Source organism: Ophidiomyces ophidiicola (genome assembly GCF_022830035.1).
Source record: "Ophidiomyces ophidiicola strain CBS 122913 chromosome Unknown scaffold_4, whole genome shotgun sequence".
NCBI lineage: Eukaryota > Fungi > Ascomycota > Eurotiomycetes > Onygenales > Onygenaceae > Ophidiomyces > Ophidiomyces ophidiicola.
In genome coordinates, this window is record NW_026054644.1 from 856,870 (window position 1) to 874,967 (window position 18,098).

At 44.3% G+C, this 18,098-nt stretch overlaps 8 protein-coding genes across 8 annotated transcripts; 5 read left to right on the plus strand and 3 right to left on the minus strand.

The window, feature by feature from the left end:
* Positions 1 to 324: 324 nt before the first annotated feature.
* On the plus strand, positions 325 to 1,565 carry LOZ57_001727 (uncharacterized protein; the record flags this gene model as incomplete). The annotated part of the gene is made up of 3 exons (XM_049250811.1): positions 325 to 486; positions 611 to 764; positions 847 to 1,565. The coding sequence occupies 3 exons, from the start codon at positions 325 to 327 to the stop codon at positions 1,563 to 1,565; spliced, it is 1,035 nt and encodes a 344-aa protein (XP_049110395.1).
* A 238-nt stretch (positions 1,566 to 1,803) lies between these two features.
* Positions 1,804 to 2,741, minus strand: SEC22 (SNAP receptor; the record flags this gene model as incomplete). The annotated part of the gene is made up of 5 exons (XM_049250812.1): positions 1,804 to 1,866; positions 1,923 to 2,328; positions 2,385 to 2,494; positions 2,599 to 2,633; positions 2,708 to 2,741. The coding sequence occupies 5 exons, from the start codon at positions 2,739 to 2,741 to the stop codon at positions 1,804 to 1,806; spliced, it is 648 nt and encodes a 215-aa protein (XP_049110396.1).
* A 155-nt stretch (positions 2,742 to 2,896) lies between these two features.
* On the plus strand, positions 2,897 to 4,832 carry LOZ57_001729 (uncharacterized protein; the record flags this gene model as incomplete). Its single annotated transcript, XM_049250813.1, has 4 exons — positions 2,897 to 2,958; positions 3,039 to 3,228; positions 3,284 to 3,763; positions 3,825 to 4,832. The coding sequence occupies 4 exons, from the start codon at positions 2,897 to 2,899 to the stop codon at positions 4,830 to 4,832; spliced, it is 1,740 nt and encodes a 579-aa protein (XP_049110397.1).
* Positions 4,833 to 5,163: 331 nt separating this feature from the next.
* LOZ57_001730 (uncharacterized protein) lies at positions 5,164 to 6,083 on the minus strand (the record flags this gene model as incomplete). Its single annotated transcript, XM_049250814.1, has 2 exons — positions 5,164 to 5,769; positions 5,940 to 6,083. The coding sequence occupies 2 exons, from the start codon at positions 6,081 to 6,083 to the stop codon at positions 5,164 to 5,166; spliced, it is 750 nt and encodes a 249-aa protein (XP_049110398.1).
* A 922-nt stretch (positions 6,084 to 7,005) lies between these two features.
* LOZ57_001731 (uncharacterized protein) lies at positions 7,006 to 9,151 on the plus strand (the record flags this gene model as incomplete). The annotated part of the gene is made up of 4 exons (XM_049250815.1): positions 7,006 to 7,050; positions 7,113 to 8,174; positions 8,250 to 8,735; positions 8,795 to 9,151. 4 exons carry the CDS (start codon positions 7,006 to 7,008, stop codon positions 9,149 to 9,151), a joined length of 1,950 nt encoding a protein of 649 aa, XP_049110399.1.
* A 3,300-nt stretch (positions 9,152 to 12,451) lies between these two features.
* On the plus strand, positions 12,452 to 13,242 carry LOZ57_001732 (uncharacterized protein; the record flags this gene model as incomplete). The annotated part of the gene is made up of 2 exons (XM_049250816.1): positions 12,452 to 12,937; positions 13,006 to 13,242. 2 exons carry the CDS (start codon positions 12,452 to 12,454, stop codon positions 13,240 to 13,242), a joined length of 723 nt encoding a protein of 240 aa, XP_049110400.1.
* Positions 13,243 to 14,800: 1,558 nt separating this feature from the next.
* Positions 14,801 to 17,072, plus strand: LOZ57_001733 (uncharacterized protein; the record flags this gene model as incomplete). The annotated part of the gene is made up of 3 exons (XM_049250817.1): positions 14,801 to 14,858; positions 14,927 to 15,963; positions 16,005 to 17,072. 3 exons carry the CDS (start codon positions 14,801 to 14,803, stop codon positions 17,070 to 17,072), a joined length of 2,163 nt encoding a protein of 720 aa, XP_049110401.1.
* Positions 17,073 to 17,134: 62 nt separating this feature from the next.
* Positions 17,135 to 18,028, minus strand: LOZ57_001734 (uncharacterized protein; the record flags this gene model as incomplete). Its single annotated transcript, XM_049250818.1, has 2 exons — positions 17,135 to 17,760; positions 17,815 to 18,028. The coding sequence occupies 2 exons, from the start codon at positions 18,026 to 18,028 to the stop codon at positions 17,135 to 17,137; spliced, it is 840 nt and encodes a 279-aa protein (XP_049110402.1).
* Between the last annotated feature and the right edge of the window lie 70 nt (positions 18,029 to 18,098).

Consider the following 18,098-nt stretch of genomic DNA (forward strand, 5'->3'; position numbering starts at 1 on the left):
TGAAAAAGGGAAGGCGGGTATGAAAATGTAAGTCCTTAGCAAGTCGACATGTCTGGGGAAGATGCGCATATAAGGAAACCCGTCTTCTTTTGCTGGGCCGCGAATTTTGTGATATGGAGTGCTAGTTAGCTATGTAACTTAGTAACAGCCTGTAACTAAACTAACTGCCTAGTTAACTAGTTAGCTACGGAGTGCTAGTTAACTAACTAGGTAGTTAGCTAAATCACTACGGAGAGCAGAATATCTCAATACTGCAACTCTATCTTTTAAGACCTAACAAGAGTTCGCAAATGCAATCTCATCTTTTATGCAGAAATTGCCAATATGTCTTCTGGAAGCACCCTATCTCGCCGACGAACACACAACTTATTACTTATTTCTACTCTTTTAAACCTACGTGATACGGCATCCCCTTTAACTCTGCTTCTAGACTCTTTAGAGCAACCAGCGTACCCCTTACTAGCCGAATACATTCGACGTGCAAAGGTATGTAATTTTTGAATTAATTCCTGCTGACTCTCCTCGATGCGTCAATATACATGCTTGATATCGCCTTTGAAATGCGCCCGCTTACGCATGTCTCTATCTAACATTTACGGCCTTGGGCTAGCTTTCTAAATCCCACGTAGTTTTTATTTCATTTGATACCTTTAAACGGCCTAAGGGCGTTGATACTTTTATTTTCACTACCAAAAAGGGATTAAACGAAGTATTGAGGGAAGTGAGAACCTCCATATCGAACGTCGATATTCTTCCAGAGAAGAGTAGGTTATCCCACCAGTCTAAATAATAATTATTTGTATAAATACACCGCCAAAAACCTTGATACACTAACTGTTCTACTAGGGTGTCTCTTGATTATTGACTCCGTTCATGGGCTTGCATCCCGTGGATCTCAGGGGCAGCCAGTAAATGTAGCTGAATATTTAAGCAACCTGCTGGCGTCAGCAAGTTCGAGACTCCAGGTATCCTTGGTTATGGTACATCATCAAGACCTCCCTTCACCACGTAACTTTCACCCATATGCACCTTCGCTATTATCTCTGGTAACATACCTAGCAACGACAATTATCGCTGTCCACTCCTTTACCCAAGTTCTAGCCCGAAAAACCGCTGCTGACAAAAGTATGGTGTCTCCTGTTTTTGGCGTCGACGAAGAAACCGAAGGCATCATTATTGGCCAACAAGATTCGAAGAAGAAACTCAACAAATATGATGGTATCGTACTGGAAATGGAACATAGACGAAAGAGTGGCAGGGGTATCGTTGAATGGTACTTCTTACCCAGGGCCTCACAATATACTACAAGACAGCCGCGGGAAATAGTGATATTGCTTGACGACCATCCGCTATACAGGAGAGAAGAGGAGACTGTTACATCAGTAGCAGAAGAACTAGTCTCGACATTTGAATTGGGATTAACCGAGCGACAACGACGGGATCGGGAGAATGTGGTTCTGCCCTACTTTGACGCGCAGAAAGGCGAGGGTCCAGGTGAAGGTGGACGAATCCTATATGAAATGGGAGAAGAAGATGACTTTGATGAGGAGGAAGATGAAATTTGAAGCCCTCGCTTATTGAAAAGGGTAAGTGAAGAATTACTCCGAATTAAACAAAGGGTCAAGTGTTATCCCAACACACATAGCAAATGGCTGGCGAACGCGCTTATAATCGAAGGGCGAAGGAAACCAACAGGCCAACGCGGTACGCACAAAAACGCCACAGGGCAGCAAACTCTTACCACCCCAATAATGGATATCATTGTCGTTATCGGTACTTTATTAAGAAAAGCAGTTACATGAATTAGAAGAAGCGCCACCAAAGGAGAATGAAGATAAGAAGACCGACGGCGCCAAAGGGGCCGTACTTGGAATAATATTAGAGAGAGGACAGTGTGTACTAAAGATGGTCAAGATTCTTACCTGTTTCAAAAGGAGCTCCCAATTAATTCTTACTGCAGCCTTGCGGTATTTGCGACTATCTTCTCTTAATCTTCCCGACATCTCTCCCATGCGCTCTAGACTGTCACCGCGATAAAGAAGGTCTTCTATATTCTTAGTCATGACTTTGGTTACGTCTTTCAGTTCATCATTCAATTTGTCAAGATTTGCCGACGCGCGACTATCTTGATATTGTTTCTTCTTGCGCTGAAGGGTAGTCTCGAACTCCACAAAAGCGTAAGGCCGGAGGTTGGAGGAAAGATACTGGGTTGGCGGGTATGTAGTCGTAAACTCATCTGCGATATCCGCTAAATAAGCGAATGCAAGCTTTCGAGGATACGAGCGATCAGCGATACATAGGAAGCAGATGTCGCTTTTGATTATGTAGCTGCAAAAGACACGAGTCAGTATTATTTGAGAGCTTATCGAAAGGGGAGCACTAGCTGTAGATTATATTCCCCAGATTCAATGCTAGCTTCTGGTTCAGAATTGCTATTCAGCCGACGAAATATTATTTTTGCCTGGCCCTTGATTTCAGATAGTTGGGCCTCTGCCTATAATCGATTAGCATAGAACAATAGCCTAAGTTCGTTCGTGTTGTGAAGATCAATGATAATGGGCAGGGACACAGAGGGGTGAGTGAATGCAGACAACACACCTGTTCGTCGTCCACAGATGCAGACAGCATGAGACCTAAAAGATGGGTCAGTTAAAGAATCTGCCTTCCTTTCTCTTGTTCCCTCCTTTAAGCACAAAAACATGCTCACCATCAAGTCTTGAGATTTGAGTTGATTTAACCATTTTTCAGAAATCGAGTTATATTTCTCATCCTTCTCGCCGTCGCAAAATACCCGCCTACTTTTCAGGGAAAAAATCGTGCCGACTATACCAACAATTCTTCAATCATACAAGCTGTCATCTGAGGTTGTTGTTTCTAGCTGTGCCGACCAATCAACATGCCACGGCGAGCCAAGATAAAGGCGGCTAAAAGCGGCAGTAACTCACCACAACGTAGCTTGTAAGTCCAAGCAGTAACGAGCTGAATAAGCATCAAGGCTATGGTGGTTCAAGGATGGTGCTAATAAATATTTGATGTAGACGTCCTCGCAGAGCTGCTACTGATAATGCGAAGAATTCAGACCTGCCTGCGGAATCTTCAGAGAAGATGGCTTCTCATGCGGCAAACCCGGCTGCGAGCCGCACAACTACGAAAAGAGCATCAAAGAAGTGGAGTGAACCGTTTGTGACGACGAGTGAAAAGTCGCCGCTTGTGAATATTGATTTAGTGGTATACTATTCTATAAAATATCCATCCTTGTCTTGGGAACTAACACCATCATTAGAAACTGCTGGCCAAACCCGAGGCATGGAATTGTCTTGAAGAGGATGAAAAGAGGGAGATTCTTTCTTTACTTCCTCCTGATGTTCATCCTAACCCTGATGGGGACCCTGAAGATGCGAATTTCAAATTAGAGCCACTTCCACAAGAATTTCTCCGTTACTCAATACCCTGGCGTGATGCAGTGCGTCAGTTCCAGGCTGACCTCGAAAATGGTAAATATGACCCGGAATGGCAGCGCCAGGCCCATCAAGCTATGCAAGAAAGGGCAGACGGCAAGTTCGATGCTTGGAAAGAAGAGCAGTTTGAAGAATTCTGGGGACAGAAACAGAAAATCGATTCGGGTTTGATTGCGGGAGAAAGCTCAAAAATTAAGCTAGAAACGTTAGTTCAACATAATCTCATTCAAGTTGGCGATGTTTGGAAATACGCTAGGGTTTTTGGGAAACAAAAGGAGAAAGTTTTCATTGAGAAAGAAGTGAAAGTAAGCCTCAATTTTGCATTTCCTTCTGAAGATCGTTTGGCTACTTACACTGTAGAGCTAGATAATTGGTCGCGATGGGAATACTCTTACGTTTTCCATTCCTCCTGGTCGCCGTGTCCTTCTCTGCGGTGTCATAGACTGCTCCGAGACGAAGGACTCCTCTAACACACCCCCAAAATTGGCATCGATTGACAACCCTTTTCTTGATGATGAGACTAGTTCCGCTACTGAGATGGATACTGGCTCTCAATTCCCGCGTCATATAGATGTAAATAATGGATCACCTCAAGAGCTATTACAAAGTGGGAATCTTGTGCACTCTCTGAACGAATTTATCGTGGGCATAGAGGGCAACTCTGAAACCCTAATTCCCTCTGCGGATACACCTCCTAAGACGGATACAACCAAGGCAACTATTAATACGAAAATGAAGACTGTGCCCAGTAGTACCGCCAGCTTTTGCCTCACTCATGACAGTATCGCAGTACCTGGTGCTGCCAATTTCCCCGAAAGCTGTGAGGAAGATTCCTTTAGCTCTTGCTCTGAGATCTCAGATATCGAATCCAATTTTAACCTTGACGATATCGACCTCTCCTGGGATATCTACCGTTTTAATCTTAGCTCTAATATGGGCGCTTCTGGACGGGATTCGACTGATGGCAGAAATTGCACTCACGCCAGGCCAAATACTACTAAGGATCGATCTGAGAATATATCAGCAGGTTTAATGAAGACTGAACACTCTACACCGGAGAATATCAATGAATCCATAAAGTATTCCTCCTCTAGCAGAGACAAAAACACCATTCTCAATAGAGCCCAATCCAAGGTCGACACTACCAATACTAGGGAGGCTTTTCCAAGACCCAGTGAACAACCTATGAAGGATATTGTGCTCAGTGGTGTAAGGGGGCCTGGAGCTTTAGAAAACAAAATTCTTCGAACCGATGGCCGTATGACTAACCCCCCGAACGGAAATGCCTGGAAAGATTTCCGCTGTTTCCGGAACAACCAAGACATGGGTAGTCTCTGGGAAATCAGACAGGCATGGTATCTTCGGACTCGCTAAGAGTCAGTCAAAATCTAGCACCTATTATCCATTGCTGGATGGCTTCATACCTATATACACTATGAAATATACTCACCAAACAGCACATAAGCAATATAGAGTATTCATGCAATAATTTGTTGGTCTATCAAAAGTCCACAAATATCACCTCTGTCAATTAAAGTGACTTTTACTTTTGTATACGCTGTATGTGCTTGCCCAAGAATGGCCGAACCACCCACAGAACTACCTTAACAAATTCATATTATGTACATTCACCGGTATAGATATCTAGTAAGTGTGGTAAGCCCTGATATAATTCCGGATAACCTAAACAGTCACCCCCTATGAATCATTTGGCAGTAGCTTGTGCAGTGGTCTCTTCACTTACCACCCTAATAGGATTCTCATCACCACCGATATCCACAGCAATACTACACGCAATAAAGTCTTCCAGCTCCTCACTTATCGTTTTCAACTTTTCTTTCACACTCGCTACTGCTTCAGCACCCACAAGGTGACGCGCGGGTGGGTTTTCATGTCCCCCAATTGCAGTGATTGCATGGACAGTCTCTGCAGTAAGAAGATCTAAATGTGTTGCTGTGAGTGGTGGGTAGAGGGAGACAATGGAGTTTGCGGAGAGTGGATAAACGTGAGTATCGAGGCAGTGATCCTCCTGAAATTCCGGGTTTCCACTAGACATCGGGGAAGCCGGGCAAGGTGAGGAACGAGAAATAGGAGAAGATGCGGTGGAGTAAGTAGACCGGGAATCACTGGAAAGACGGGAGAGAATACTGTTCATGATACCTCGAAACAGAGGGGCATGATTTGTCGTTTGTGAGTATGAGTTGTACATTGGCGGAACGCTGGTAATAAGATTGGAAAGTATACCAATTTCAATATTACATTGAAGGATAGTTACGCGAATATTAAAGGGGGCAATTTCATATGCCATGCTCTGTATTGGAAGTGGTAAGTAGCCGGAGGGGGATAATTGAATTAAGTACTGACGTCGCAGAACCCTTCAAGCGCCCAGCCAGCAGCGCAGTATACACCCAGTCCAGGAGTACCTATGTGGCCCGCTAGCTGTTATAAGCGACGTGAACAAGAAAGACAATAAGAACAGACAATCATACTTATTCCCCCAAGGACCATCATATGACCCGACTGTTGTTTACGCATCAAAGGCAACGCGGCCTTAATGAGATTTACTGGCCCGAAATAATTGGTCTCAAACTGGTCTTTGACTAACGCATGAGTCCTCTCCGACATTGCCAGTTCTTCGACGGTCCCTATAATAGCTGCCCAAAACCCACATGAGCAGCTGTCCACAAGGTTTCCGGGAAAAATGCCCACCTTGGCTTGAACAGCAAAATAAAACATCCACTCTTCCAAATTTGACGGTTGCAATTGCAACTGCGGCCTGACACTCGCTCATCATTCTATTTCATTGACGATCAGAGGACTATTCACAATTTTAACAAACGAGACGGACCTTATATCCAAATCAACTGAAACCAATCGTTCTCGCCAACCAAACTCACTGTCTTCACCAGTAATGTCCCCCAAAAAATGATCAAAGTTTAGCCTTCTCGAATCCTGCTTCTCTGGTTTCGACGGGGTTACCCCCGCCACCACATAGTCTCCATGTGCCAGTAGTCGTCGAGTTAGTGAGATACCGATTGGCGAATCTCCAGCAGATAGAAGCCAGACGCGGGGACTGTCATGGGGTGGGAAGGGGGAGTATGATGGCAAAGTGCCTAGACTCGGTGCGGCTGATAAGAGAAGGTTGTCCATCATCTTTGACAAGAGGGTGGTGCGGGAAATGATGGAAAGCCCATGTTCCGTAGCCAAGGTTTCCAGAAAAGGCTTAGGTCAGAAATAACTGATACCGAGTAGTCAAAAGGGCTAAATGTTCCGCTGTATGTACTCATAGCAACATGGCTGGTGAATGGTGAATATTCTATGTCTGTTGTTGATCTGGCGATTCACGTCATAGGTTTATTTAGTTGACTACGGAGTACTTCCTGTTGGTTAATTAAGTTAACTAGTTAACTAACTGCCTAGTTAGAAGCTAACTAAGGGGGCTGACAAATAAATAGTTAAGTTATACTCCCGATTACTTGGTACTGATCTCTATCAACATCGATCTCAAGCTTTTCTTCATAGAGGTTCATCGACCTGGCTGCTAGTAATGTCGCAGCGAAGAGAACAGCCTCGAGAGGAGAGCTCCACGAGCGTGAGTTTGAATAGAAAATATATGATAAATATGGAGTACTGACTGTTATTTCTCACACTTAGTCTGCAATCAAGGCTGCGTTTCAGGGGATAGCTATCTTCGCTCTCTCCCAGTTCGTTATTCAAAGACTCTTCCCTGCTAAGCCACAAGCAGCCAATGTGCCGGGTGCAAGATCGTCAACTATTCCCGCGTGGACGGACCGACCCGACCAAGGCACCATTACGAATGCTACACTAATCCCGCAGCACATCGGCCCAATGTGGGAACGAAACAGTGGTTTAGACATTAATATTTTTGTCTCGCCATACATCACGCTACCGGCCCTTAACAAGGTGCCGAAAGATATGAAAGTTTTGGAAGAAAAAAACTTCATTGTTGGTGACTGGAACGAGCGCAGGGAGGTGACAGCTCATATAGCTGTACCCAAGGAGGTTCAAAACAATGGCACGCTGTGGGCCCATTTCTACATTGCTCTTACGGGACATCAGCTTGATCCAACAAAAAGTGACTATAGCGCAGACACCGCTTTCCATTTCATTCGGCCTTTAAATCAATACCTCCCTAAAAAAAAGGTGAAGAAACTGAGAAATCTTCTTGATTCTGCCGATGAAATAAAGCCAGTGGAAGAGGCTCAAAAAAAGGTACAATTTGGATCGTATTACCATCCAAATCTCACACTCTCGGTGATTCCTGATAGTAATATCCTGAATTACCAAGCAATGCACCCTGGTGTTCGCCAATTTATTCAGTTAGAACGAACGAATGCAAGAGATTCGTCTGGACAGAATGGCTGGTATTACCCGATCATTTTTGCCAACACCTTTTGGCAATTACAAAGCCATATGACTGAACTGAATTCCACCGTTCAAACACTTCCGCTCCGGATCTCCCTCAACAACCTGAAAAATTGGAAATTTAGCATGTATGCTAGCGTTGATGAGAATATGAAGCAAACTCAACGCCAAGCTGCCATGGGAGGCCCTATGCCTGCCGGAACCGATGGAAGCGAGTTTGAAATGTTTAAGGAAGTGCTCCTTGACACCAACAGCTATCTTCTAGCAACTACAGGCATCGTGAGCGTCCTGCACATGATTTTTGAAACGCTTGCGTTCAAAAACGATATTGTGAGTTCTATCCCTGCATCACCGGTTATTTAACTCCCATGTTATCAGGCACCGCTGACCTTTCTACGTTGATAGGCTCACTGGCGCCAGAAAAAGGACGTGGTGGGCACGTCTCTCCGAACCATCCTTGCCAACATCTTCATGCAAGCTGTGATTCTCTTATACTTAATGGATAATCGCGAGGGCACGTCTTGGATGATTCTTGCAGGCCAAGGGTTTGGAATTGCGCTTGAGGCTTGGAAGATCACAAAAACCGTCAATGTCCGCATTCGAAGACCCAACCCCGAGTCTTTTTTCTCTTTTTTGCCATATCATATTGTTTTTGAGGATAAGCATAAGCTCAGTGAGACGGAACAGAAAACTAAAGAGTATGACGAGATTGCGTTCAAGTGGCTCTACATCATTGCCGTGCCATTATTGATTGCATATGCAATCTATAGTCTTGTGTACGAGAGCCATAAATCATGGTACTCGTTTGTTATTGAGACTCTAGTTGGCAGCGTCTATGCCTATGGTTTTTTGATGATGGTCCCAAGCCTTTATATTAATTATCGTCTCAAGGTGAGTAATCTGGACCTTATGCTGAAACTCGAATATACCTGCTAACTGTAATTATACAGTCCGTCGCTCATATGCCAGGAAAAGCACTCATGTACAAGTTTCTAAACACGTTCATCGACGACCTCTTTGCGTTCACTATCAAAATGCCGACCCTTCACCGTCTGGCAACTCTCAGAGATGATGTGATCTTTTTTATCTGGCTATACCAGAGCTGGAAATATAAGATTGACTATAAGAGAGTTAATGAATTTGGGCAGGGTGGCGAAGAGGGTAACGACGCTGAACTCAAGGGGGAAAATCAGACTAAAGGCACAAGTAGTACAGAAAAGGACAGCCTTACGGTAGCGGCTACCTCTGCATCCGCCCCATCGCCTCCATCTGCTTCACCCAAAAGGTCGACCCGAAAGCGAAAGTAGATAATTAGTGCAAGGACTGTGAACTGAATTACTGCCACTCGATCTATGAGAATTGTACGAGATGGCTTTTATCGCATAGACAAACTACCTCTCTACTTCATATTCTATGGCGGCTGATAACAGGCGATTATGAGATGAGGCACAAACTATGAAATAGTGTAGATCAAAACAGTATCTCAGCGGCTCGTGGGTAGGGATTGCTGAAATCACGCGAGTTTGATACCACGATTGCCCCGCGGTTGGGGCCAAGAATGTCGTGTTTACCAGAGAACTTCGTGCTAATTCGCAGGCTATTTGCCGTGTATATCATAGCAGTAGGCCGTAGACTAGCTAATCGAAATGAAGCTCGTAAAATCTCCTTTCCCGCCATTTGATATTGTTAGAATCGTCGTCAAGCCCACTGCTCTGTAGAGATTGCTCGGGACAACGCATCACCCCGCAATATTGTTGTTCAATGAAATTGTTATCCATTACGACGAAATCGATCGACAAAGGCCAATTCTTATTTATTTAAGCCCTGTGTTCGGACTTTGAGTGGAAAAAGTGTCAAGCCGGAACACGTGGAACAAACACTTTGTCCGATAGTCAAAGCTGATTATAGTTCGAATCAAAGCGTCTTTCCCCCTCCCCCTCATGTAACTGCAAGGAACCCCTTGGAGGAAGAGAGTGTGGGGCAATGCCAACACGAGCAGGTCTTGAAGTATGAGTGAAAAATATAACAGGACTTTTTGAGAGAAAGTTTGCCTTCGTAGATCCTTCATTATTTCGGTTCGGCTTCCAAGAGAATGGATGTGCCTGCTGATCAGTGCCGCAATGTTTGCATAGCTTTAACCGGACGTGGTCCGCAAGAACCGTCATGCCATTGAGATAATGTAACTCTATAATAGCCCAGGAAACGTTGAATCCGAGCTCTTCGACGGGGAGAGGTACCAACTACGCTCTAGACCCCTGCCTCACGCCTTTCGCCATCCACCACCGCTGGCTTCTGCAGGACAACCCAGCTCGCAGCGACTAAAACAGTCATGACCTAAAACGTATTTTAGTATGTATGCATGTACGTATGGGAATGATGAAATCGGCGAATGCCTAGAGAAAGACTCCTATCCCAAGGTCCTATGCTGTCGAACCATATTCAAAATGGCTGTTGATCCAATAGCAACAGCCATCAACTACAGTGGCAAAATAGTGGTCAAGGACTGCAGTTACAATTCAAAGAGTTAGGGCAGAAACTTTCGCTCAACAGTACTCCGTACGAATATGTATCATTCACTGCTGGATTGAGATATGACAGCGCTGCTAGTAGTATCAATACAGCCAAATAACAGTCAGCGCTATGGGGGCGGAGGAAATAATTAATGCATGTACCTAGTACATGCATAATAAGATTGCGGGGGGTATGAATAAGTGCAATATGTATTAAAACCGCAGATAACACATGGAGTACTGATCCCGGCATGCAGCTAGGCTGGCAGGTCGATGCGGTGAACAATATAATACCCATAACTTCGGATAAGCAGATATACCTAACGAGAATAGAGAGTATCATCTATACTGTCAAGAATGGCGACTATAACTGAATCATCAGGGCCGAACAATATGATATCTCAGAAAAGTACACTGACAGCCGGGAATTCATCTCTCAAGGGCGGACAAGAAACATATCACAGGGATATGGCACCAGTCAAGGGGTGAGCCTGGAAGATTATCGCAAGGGATAGGAAGAGCTAAAAAGAAGTGCGAACATCTCCGATTATTATTATTATTACGCAGAATCTCGGGGCCGAAGAAAACTCAGAACGTATACCACTAACAACCAAAGGACTTGACAGGATTGTGCGTAGCTGGGGGCATAAAAATGATGAGAAGTACTGAGTAAGTGGGCGGCAATCGAGCCGGGTACAAAATCACAATCAGTCCAACTGAATGAAACCAGGCACAGGGAGCCAGTGGTAGATTTCCCAAAGACGGCTGAGAGAATGCTCTAGACGGAAGGGTGAAACTTTGGCAAAAATGAGGAAACCCTTGTATTAGTACGCTGGGTATCCTGTCGAAGCGAGGCGAGCAGGGACGGGGGTTGATGTTGGTGAACCGTCAACGAAAACAGAGGACGCAGTTGTGTCTTGGCATAGCTACATGTGACTAAGCATTTCTGACTCAGCCGAATAAGCTCACGGGATCGACATCGCCGACCTCTCCACTCCACCCTAACCACGCAACAGGATCACATCACGACGATGCTCTTCCACTACAGTCCACCTTGTGAGACTGCCGTAGAGCCTGGCCTGGAACATGACCTGTGTATACAATACTGTTCTATTATATACATATACAGTTCTAGCGCATTCTAATCAGGTTCCAACCGATGATTTAAGACACAAAAGTATGGAACATGCCTTCCCCACTATCACGACTTCATGGCTTCCACAGACAGCTAATATGGTTGATTTTGCGATATCAGGCAATAATACGATATTACCCCAGATTTTTGTAACCCTCGTATACCCATGTTCTTGGCTTAGTTTTGATCCCTACGGCTTAGGTTAAGAGAATCTGAGAATAGAATTTCCGCCATATTAGTCGGCTCGCATTTTGGCCCGGCTAGACTACTAGAGGTAACGACCATGCGAAGCGCTCCGGTTCATCATCATCACTGCTACTATCACTGTTATCCTTTTCTTGCCCCTCTTTACCAAAGTGACAACAGGGGATAGCCTACTTCTCGGAGTCGTCTAGGAGAATATTTCGCTCATGGGGTGAGCTAATAATACCTCCTTTTACGTGTGTATGTATGTCTAATTTTCGCTTCTTTTGTCAACTGTCGTATTCGGCACCTTCTACCCATATGATAATTGGAACTCACAGCTGGGACTTGGTCGTTCCATATACGCGTGTAACTGGTAGAAAAAAGGAAAACACTGTTACTCCTTACCGTTCAGAGCTACCAGTTAATCTGGCAAGAGGATTGAAGAGCCCCTTTAACAAGTCTGTTCGGCTTAGCTCACGAGCCTTCCTCGAGCGCCATGCAACCCTACTTTAAGCCGATGCGTCAATTAGTGGCGGCAAACGAGGAGTTTGCATAGGTATAGGTGGGAGTGCGTGGCTTGTACATCGTATCTCGCTCCGGGACATGGGTCTTTTCAATCTACAAGGGTTAACTAGGACCATCTGCATGTATATCTATATAAACCCTCGCCATTCCCGCTCTTGTGTTGGATTTTATTCTTCATCAAGTTCATACTTGACAGTTCTTTGCCTTTTGGTACATACCTAATTCCCGTCCTATTCCTCGAATTTGACATTATGAAGCCTGCTCTCCTTCTTGGCTTGGTGGGCACTGCCCTAGGTGCTGCTATAGAGCGTGATGAAATCGTGACCAGATCCGTTGCATTGCCTCAATTTCCAGGAGGTGGCATGCCTCCGGCCCCAACCCGCGATGCTATCCGCTCCACCATCCCAATCGGAAATTCCCCTCCCGACCCAAATAAGGTCCAAATCATTGGCCTCACATATGGCGGTACCGGCTGCCCTTCCAACACCGTTAGCCACGTCCTCTCCGATGATCGTCAGGTTATGACCCTCATTTTCGACCAATACGTTGCATCTATTGGCCCTGATGTTGCCATCACCCAAAGTCGCAAGAACTGCCAGCTCAACATCAACATCCGCTACCCCGGTGGCTTTCAATTTTCTATCTTTTCTGCTGACTACCGCGGATATGCCAATCTTGACAAGGGCATTACTGGTACCCAGAAGAGCACCTACTACTTCTCCGGCCAAACCCAGCAGGTATGTTTGCCAATTGTTACCTTTCCTTTGAAAGACACAACTTGCTGACCACATCACTCTCGCCATAGACTCACACTGAGACCAACTGGAAAGGACCTTTTGTTGGCGACTTCCTTGTGCATGATGAAGCCGACAGCGCCTCTACCGTCTGGTCGCCATGCGGCGCTAATGGTGCCCTTAACATCAATTCTCAGATCCGCCTTAACTCGGCTGATAACAAAGCTCGCGGTATCATGACCAACGACTCTCTCGATGCCAGCTTCAAGCAAATCGTTCACTTCCGCTGGCAGGAGTGCACCAAATAAGGAAATGTATATAGGTCCTGCTATTCCGACAGTGGTTATAGGTTTAACTTATGCTAGCTCCTTAGAGGGCCGGCTGGGTTGATACAAGCAATGTCAGGAGGGGGTGTGAGTTGTGGACATCATCACTAACCCCCCTTTACATCTTTTTCATGTCACTTTATTTTTCCCTTGATATACTATTTACTCTATATGCCCTCCACAGGTGATGTAGACTATGTCTGCATCTCAATTAAATTCTCAGTACATATTTGAAGTATTTCTTTTTGCACATATTTTTCTTCGCTATCTATATACAATACAGGTTTTTGGTTTCTGATAGTTCCAACCTCTACAATAACTTATGTATTGCCTTAGACCTCAATCTATAGAACCACTGAGTCCTGAGGTAGTCTTGAGGTATAATAGACGGTTTCGTATCGAACGGCCATCTCACCCTGACTTCGAAAACTCTCCGAGTATTCCGAAGTTTGGAGGGAATCGCAAAGCCCAGTCTTGCATGGGTATCGACATATGACAGTGTGGAGTTTATTGGCATCTTTCCATCGTTGATGAGTTTGTGCGGAGATTTCAAAGAAGAGTGGAGACCACCGACGAAGTAGAGGACAGCTACTTGTAATAGCCAATAACTCAGGGTGCCCCTGTGACCGAGCAAGGATTATGCCTTTCGTCACCCGCTCTAACAAGACCACGACTCCTTTCCTGGCTCATTTCCACATGATATTTTCGCTTTGAATCTTAACTCCAAACTCATTTTACCAGTGAGCTGGAGAGGGGGAGAACACTTACACATACAAAGTTCACCTGGAGAGAATTCCATTACTATTTAATTATATAATACGAGCGGAGCTCTCGCTTCGTTCGCTCCTCCACTCTTGTTAGTAGCTGCCAAGTACTCCAACCGCAATTCTATAAGTAAATGAAGGGCGTAGAGCTGTGGCTGTGCCTGGATCTGAATCATAGTACTCCGTACCAGATGGATGATGTTCACAAGTTTTCTAATCAATGATGTCAGTACTCCGTACGGAGTACATAGTTACCAACTAAGACTTAATAGCTAGTAAAGTTTAACTCCGGTTTAAACCAATTACGGTGATAGAATTTTGATGCTGTAACGCATTCGGACATTAGGGCTAGGGTTAGTGGGACATGTAAGTATACAGGATGTAGCCATATGGTATCACCAATTTGAGAATTGAGCATTGAGTACGGAGTAACGACAAAACATACATAACTACAAGACACTTTCCTAGCCAACATCTCAACTTCTTCATTACCCACTATAATAACATTTGACCAACGAGGCCAATTTTGCTAACCTACCTACCGGGTGGGCTATCTTCGGACTGGAATAGCTATAATCCATCCCTAAGAATAGTATCGACGGTATTATATTACAAAGTATTTGTTGATTGAAATAATCTCAGCTGCGGGCTAATGCTCTGGCAACTGGTGATTGTGGGAATTTATTAAAATTGCGAAGATATTATGGAGGTCATTCTTCCCACTGGTGAGATGTACTGTAACCTGTTTTGGGTTGTTCGATGATTACTGATACACAATGCCAGTTAATACGGCTCATAAGAATCTTGAGGATGCTATAGCGCAACTAGAACAATGTATAGGCTACCTAACGAACTCCCTATTTATGGTGATCATTCCGACGGCTACTGACTCACGAGTGTAGCTGCGTTTGTTCCCAAAAATCAAAGACATGATAGCATCCTTGACGCTGCAAGAAGTATAACGTCCCTGGCATATGAATATGGTATCGAAACGGGTCTTCTAGACCGTTTATTGGATGTTATTGTGAGGTCCAAGTACCTCAATCAAACTACGGTCACTGCTCTTGTTAAAAATCTATACCCGTCCGAAAGGGTGCCATCTAAATTGATTGCAAGGGTCATCGCTTCCTTAGGCCCTTCTAAGACCAAGCCATCGGCAGTAACACAAAATTTGCTGCTGCAGTGGCTTATTCTAGTATATGACGGACTGGAAGATCAATCTTATTTGTCCAAATTTTACGCCGTTTTTTTTGACAATCTGGAAATGATTACAATTCGGCATTTGCTCTGCCGCCTTTTATCTATGATTACACGTCGAAAACATGTCAAACCTTTTCGCATTCAAAGTTTGATGGAACTTATAAGGAATACAGCTGGTGAGGAGAGAGAGTTGCTTGGTTTATTGCGCGTCTTCAAAAGCTATTACCCTGATATTATCGTTACAGATAGTGTTTTCTCACGAAAACAGGGAACATACTTTTTTAAGCACAGTGATGCTGAATGGATTTCACGCATGCAAACACTACAGGAGACTGCAGCAAAGTCTAAGTGTTCAAAAATGCGGACATTTCAAGTTGTGCGTCGTGAAGGTGGGAAGCGGAGCCGTGTAGAAGTTGTTATTCCCTCAGCAAGGACATCCAAAGTAACCTATGGGTTTACGTCACTAGAAGAGGTTCGGAGCATCAATAGCTTTGTGCAGAAGCTGGATAAAGTTCAACTTCCCAATCAAATTGCTTCAGCCCTTGCAGATCCTCTAGTTCAGAAATATTTACTGCTTGTGCAAAACAACCAAGCCTCACAGAGAATGGAAAATTGGCTTCAGAATTTTTTTGAAGATGAATTAGACCTGCTTGCCGTACAAGATTGTGAGTCGGGAGATTTGTCATATGTTCTAGAAATACTTGTTGGATATGTCCGATATGTCAAGGCAAGTTATCATGTGAGATTTCGAAGGCTTTGTTACTGATCCTTCTTCCATAGGAATTACCTCAGTCAGCACTTACGTTTTTCCGAAAGTATCTTTCGATCTGGAATGGCAAAGACTACCAGACAAATATCCTGGCTCTCTTGGAATATCTACCAGTTGAAGGGTACAGGAATCTTCGCAATGCGTACTTTTCACGCCTGGAAGCCGCAATTCTCGATAACTCTATTCAAGCGAAGGTTTCTCTACTTTGTTGTTATACCAATATTATCCGCCATTGGGGTTGTTTGATTCGGTCTGACACAAATCTTTCAACTTCACCTCCTCTTTCAGATCTTATCCTTAGATCCGAGCTTCTCTGCCTAACTCTTTTTGAAACTTCCTGGGGTAACCTGGACATTGTCGCTCCAATTTCTCCAGGCGTATGTGTCCTCCAATTCTATATGGAGCTGACCCAAATGTTTTATTTTGCGCCAAAAAAAATGGCCATACCCCTAACAATACCCATTCCTCAAACAGTTTACCATCTTATATTCACCCCTACTATTTGCAATACGTCCATTTTATCCTCTATATTAGCACGCTACAAAGCTACACTGGAGACTCTGAATGCTGTGTTTCCCAATCGGGTGCCCCAAGGCGAGATTATTAAATTTAACGGATATGTACTCGATACTTGCAACCTTCTTTGGAGGAATAGGGCGCTAAATAGCGATGAACAAAATGCAATAGGGTGTCTGATTCCAACTAAGACCATCACTACCTTAGCAAACTTTGTCCACGATCTAAATACCACCTTAAACGGCAGATACAATAGCAGTTACAAATGCAGATTGAAACTAGTGTCAATGTTTTCGTTAAGCCACAATTGTGCCCTGTGCCGCCTTTCTGCTGATTGCATACAGAGCCTGGAGAACATAGCTGGGAAGGAGGGTAAAACCATATCTGCAAAGCTTCCGCTTCCAGTAACGCAAGATGTGTTAACAAGAATAGGAAGAGATGGAGGAATCGTGTTGAATTGGCAAGAATATAGATTGAAAATGCTTGATTGGCTAGATGAGTATGGAAGCAAAGGTATAGGGGCTCTGATGCGAAGTTCTATGATAAATTTGAGAAATACTTGAGTTACGAAATTTTAAGTAAGGGAATAGAATTAATCTACCTTGCATAGATTTTTGAGCCCGCATTAAATATTTTTCAAGTTCATGTATATTTCTTGAACAGTTGATTCTTCACGAAGTTCATTTAGAAACTCCTCTAGTTGATGAAAGGCATCTTGGTTTGAAAGCATGACCATCGTGTCCCTGTTTGGGTCCCAGATAATGTCGAGACTTTCAATCTTCAACCCAAGACTAGCAGCTAGCTTCTCACCAACGGCTTTTGTCATGGCTGGATCGGTATACACTATCAGTCTTCCCTTCGAATCCGTGTCCACGTCTACAGCTCCAGCGTCAATAGCACTCTCAAGGCAATCATCCTCAGTTATCTTGCGAGGGTCCTTTTCAAAAACGATTTTACCCTTTTTTTCAAACAAAAAGGTTGTAGGAGTTAAAGTGCCACCAGATTCTTTAATAATATGTCGGACCTCTTGAAGGGTTCGGCCCTTTTGGTCGGTCTGGCATTCAATTACCACAGCTACGGAACCAGGAAACATAGCTTCAATAGTGAGAGGTTCTAGGGGAGCACCGGAAGTGGTCTTTCCCTGGCCCTTCGCAATGGCAAACTCCATTGTTGCTTTAGACATCCCGCTACGTTTGGCACTGGCAATCGCAGCTGCGAGTTTCGGATTGGATCCTGGATTAGGCCCATATACTTCAGTTAGACGTAAGTAGCGCCGTAGCAACCATGTTAATAAGGAAATCTTACATTTGGAGGCTTGTATAAGCTCTTGGCTAATAACTTGTCGCTCCTTGCTCTTTGCTGCGTCATTTCTACTTTTGACATGTTTGGTGTTGGCCCATTTGCTATGGCCGGCATGGAGGGATGCGGTGTAGCAGAAATTGCGGAAGGTCCTGCATGTCCATGGCTGCGGTGTAGTCTGAGAGCTAGTAAGATATATCTGGCGTAGAAACACAGCCATATCATGAAAGGAGCGGCAAATTAACCAAAGTGTTGCCGTTGTACTTCGTAAGCAGAAAGGCTTCATTCAC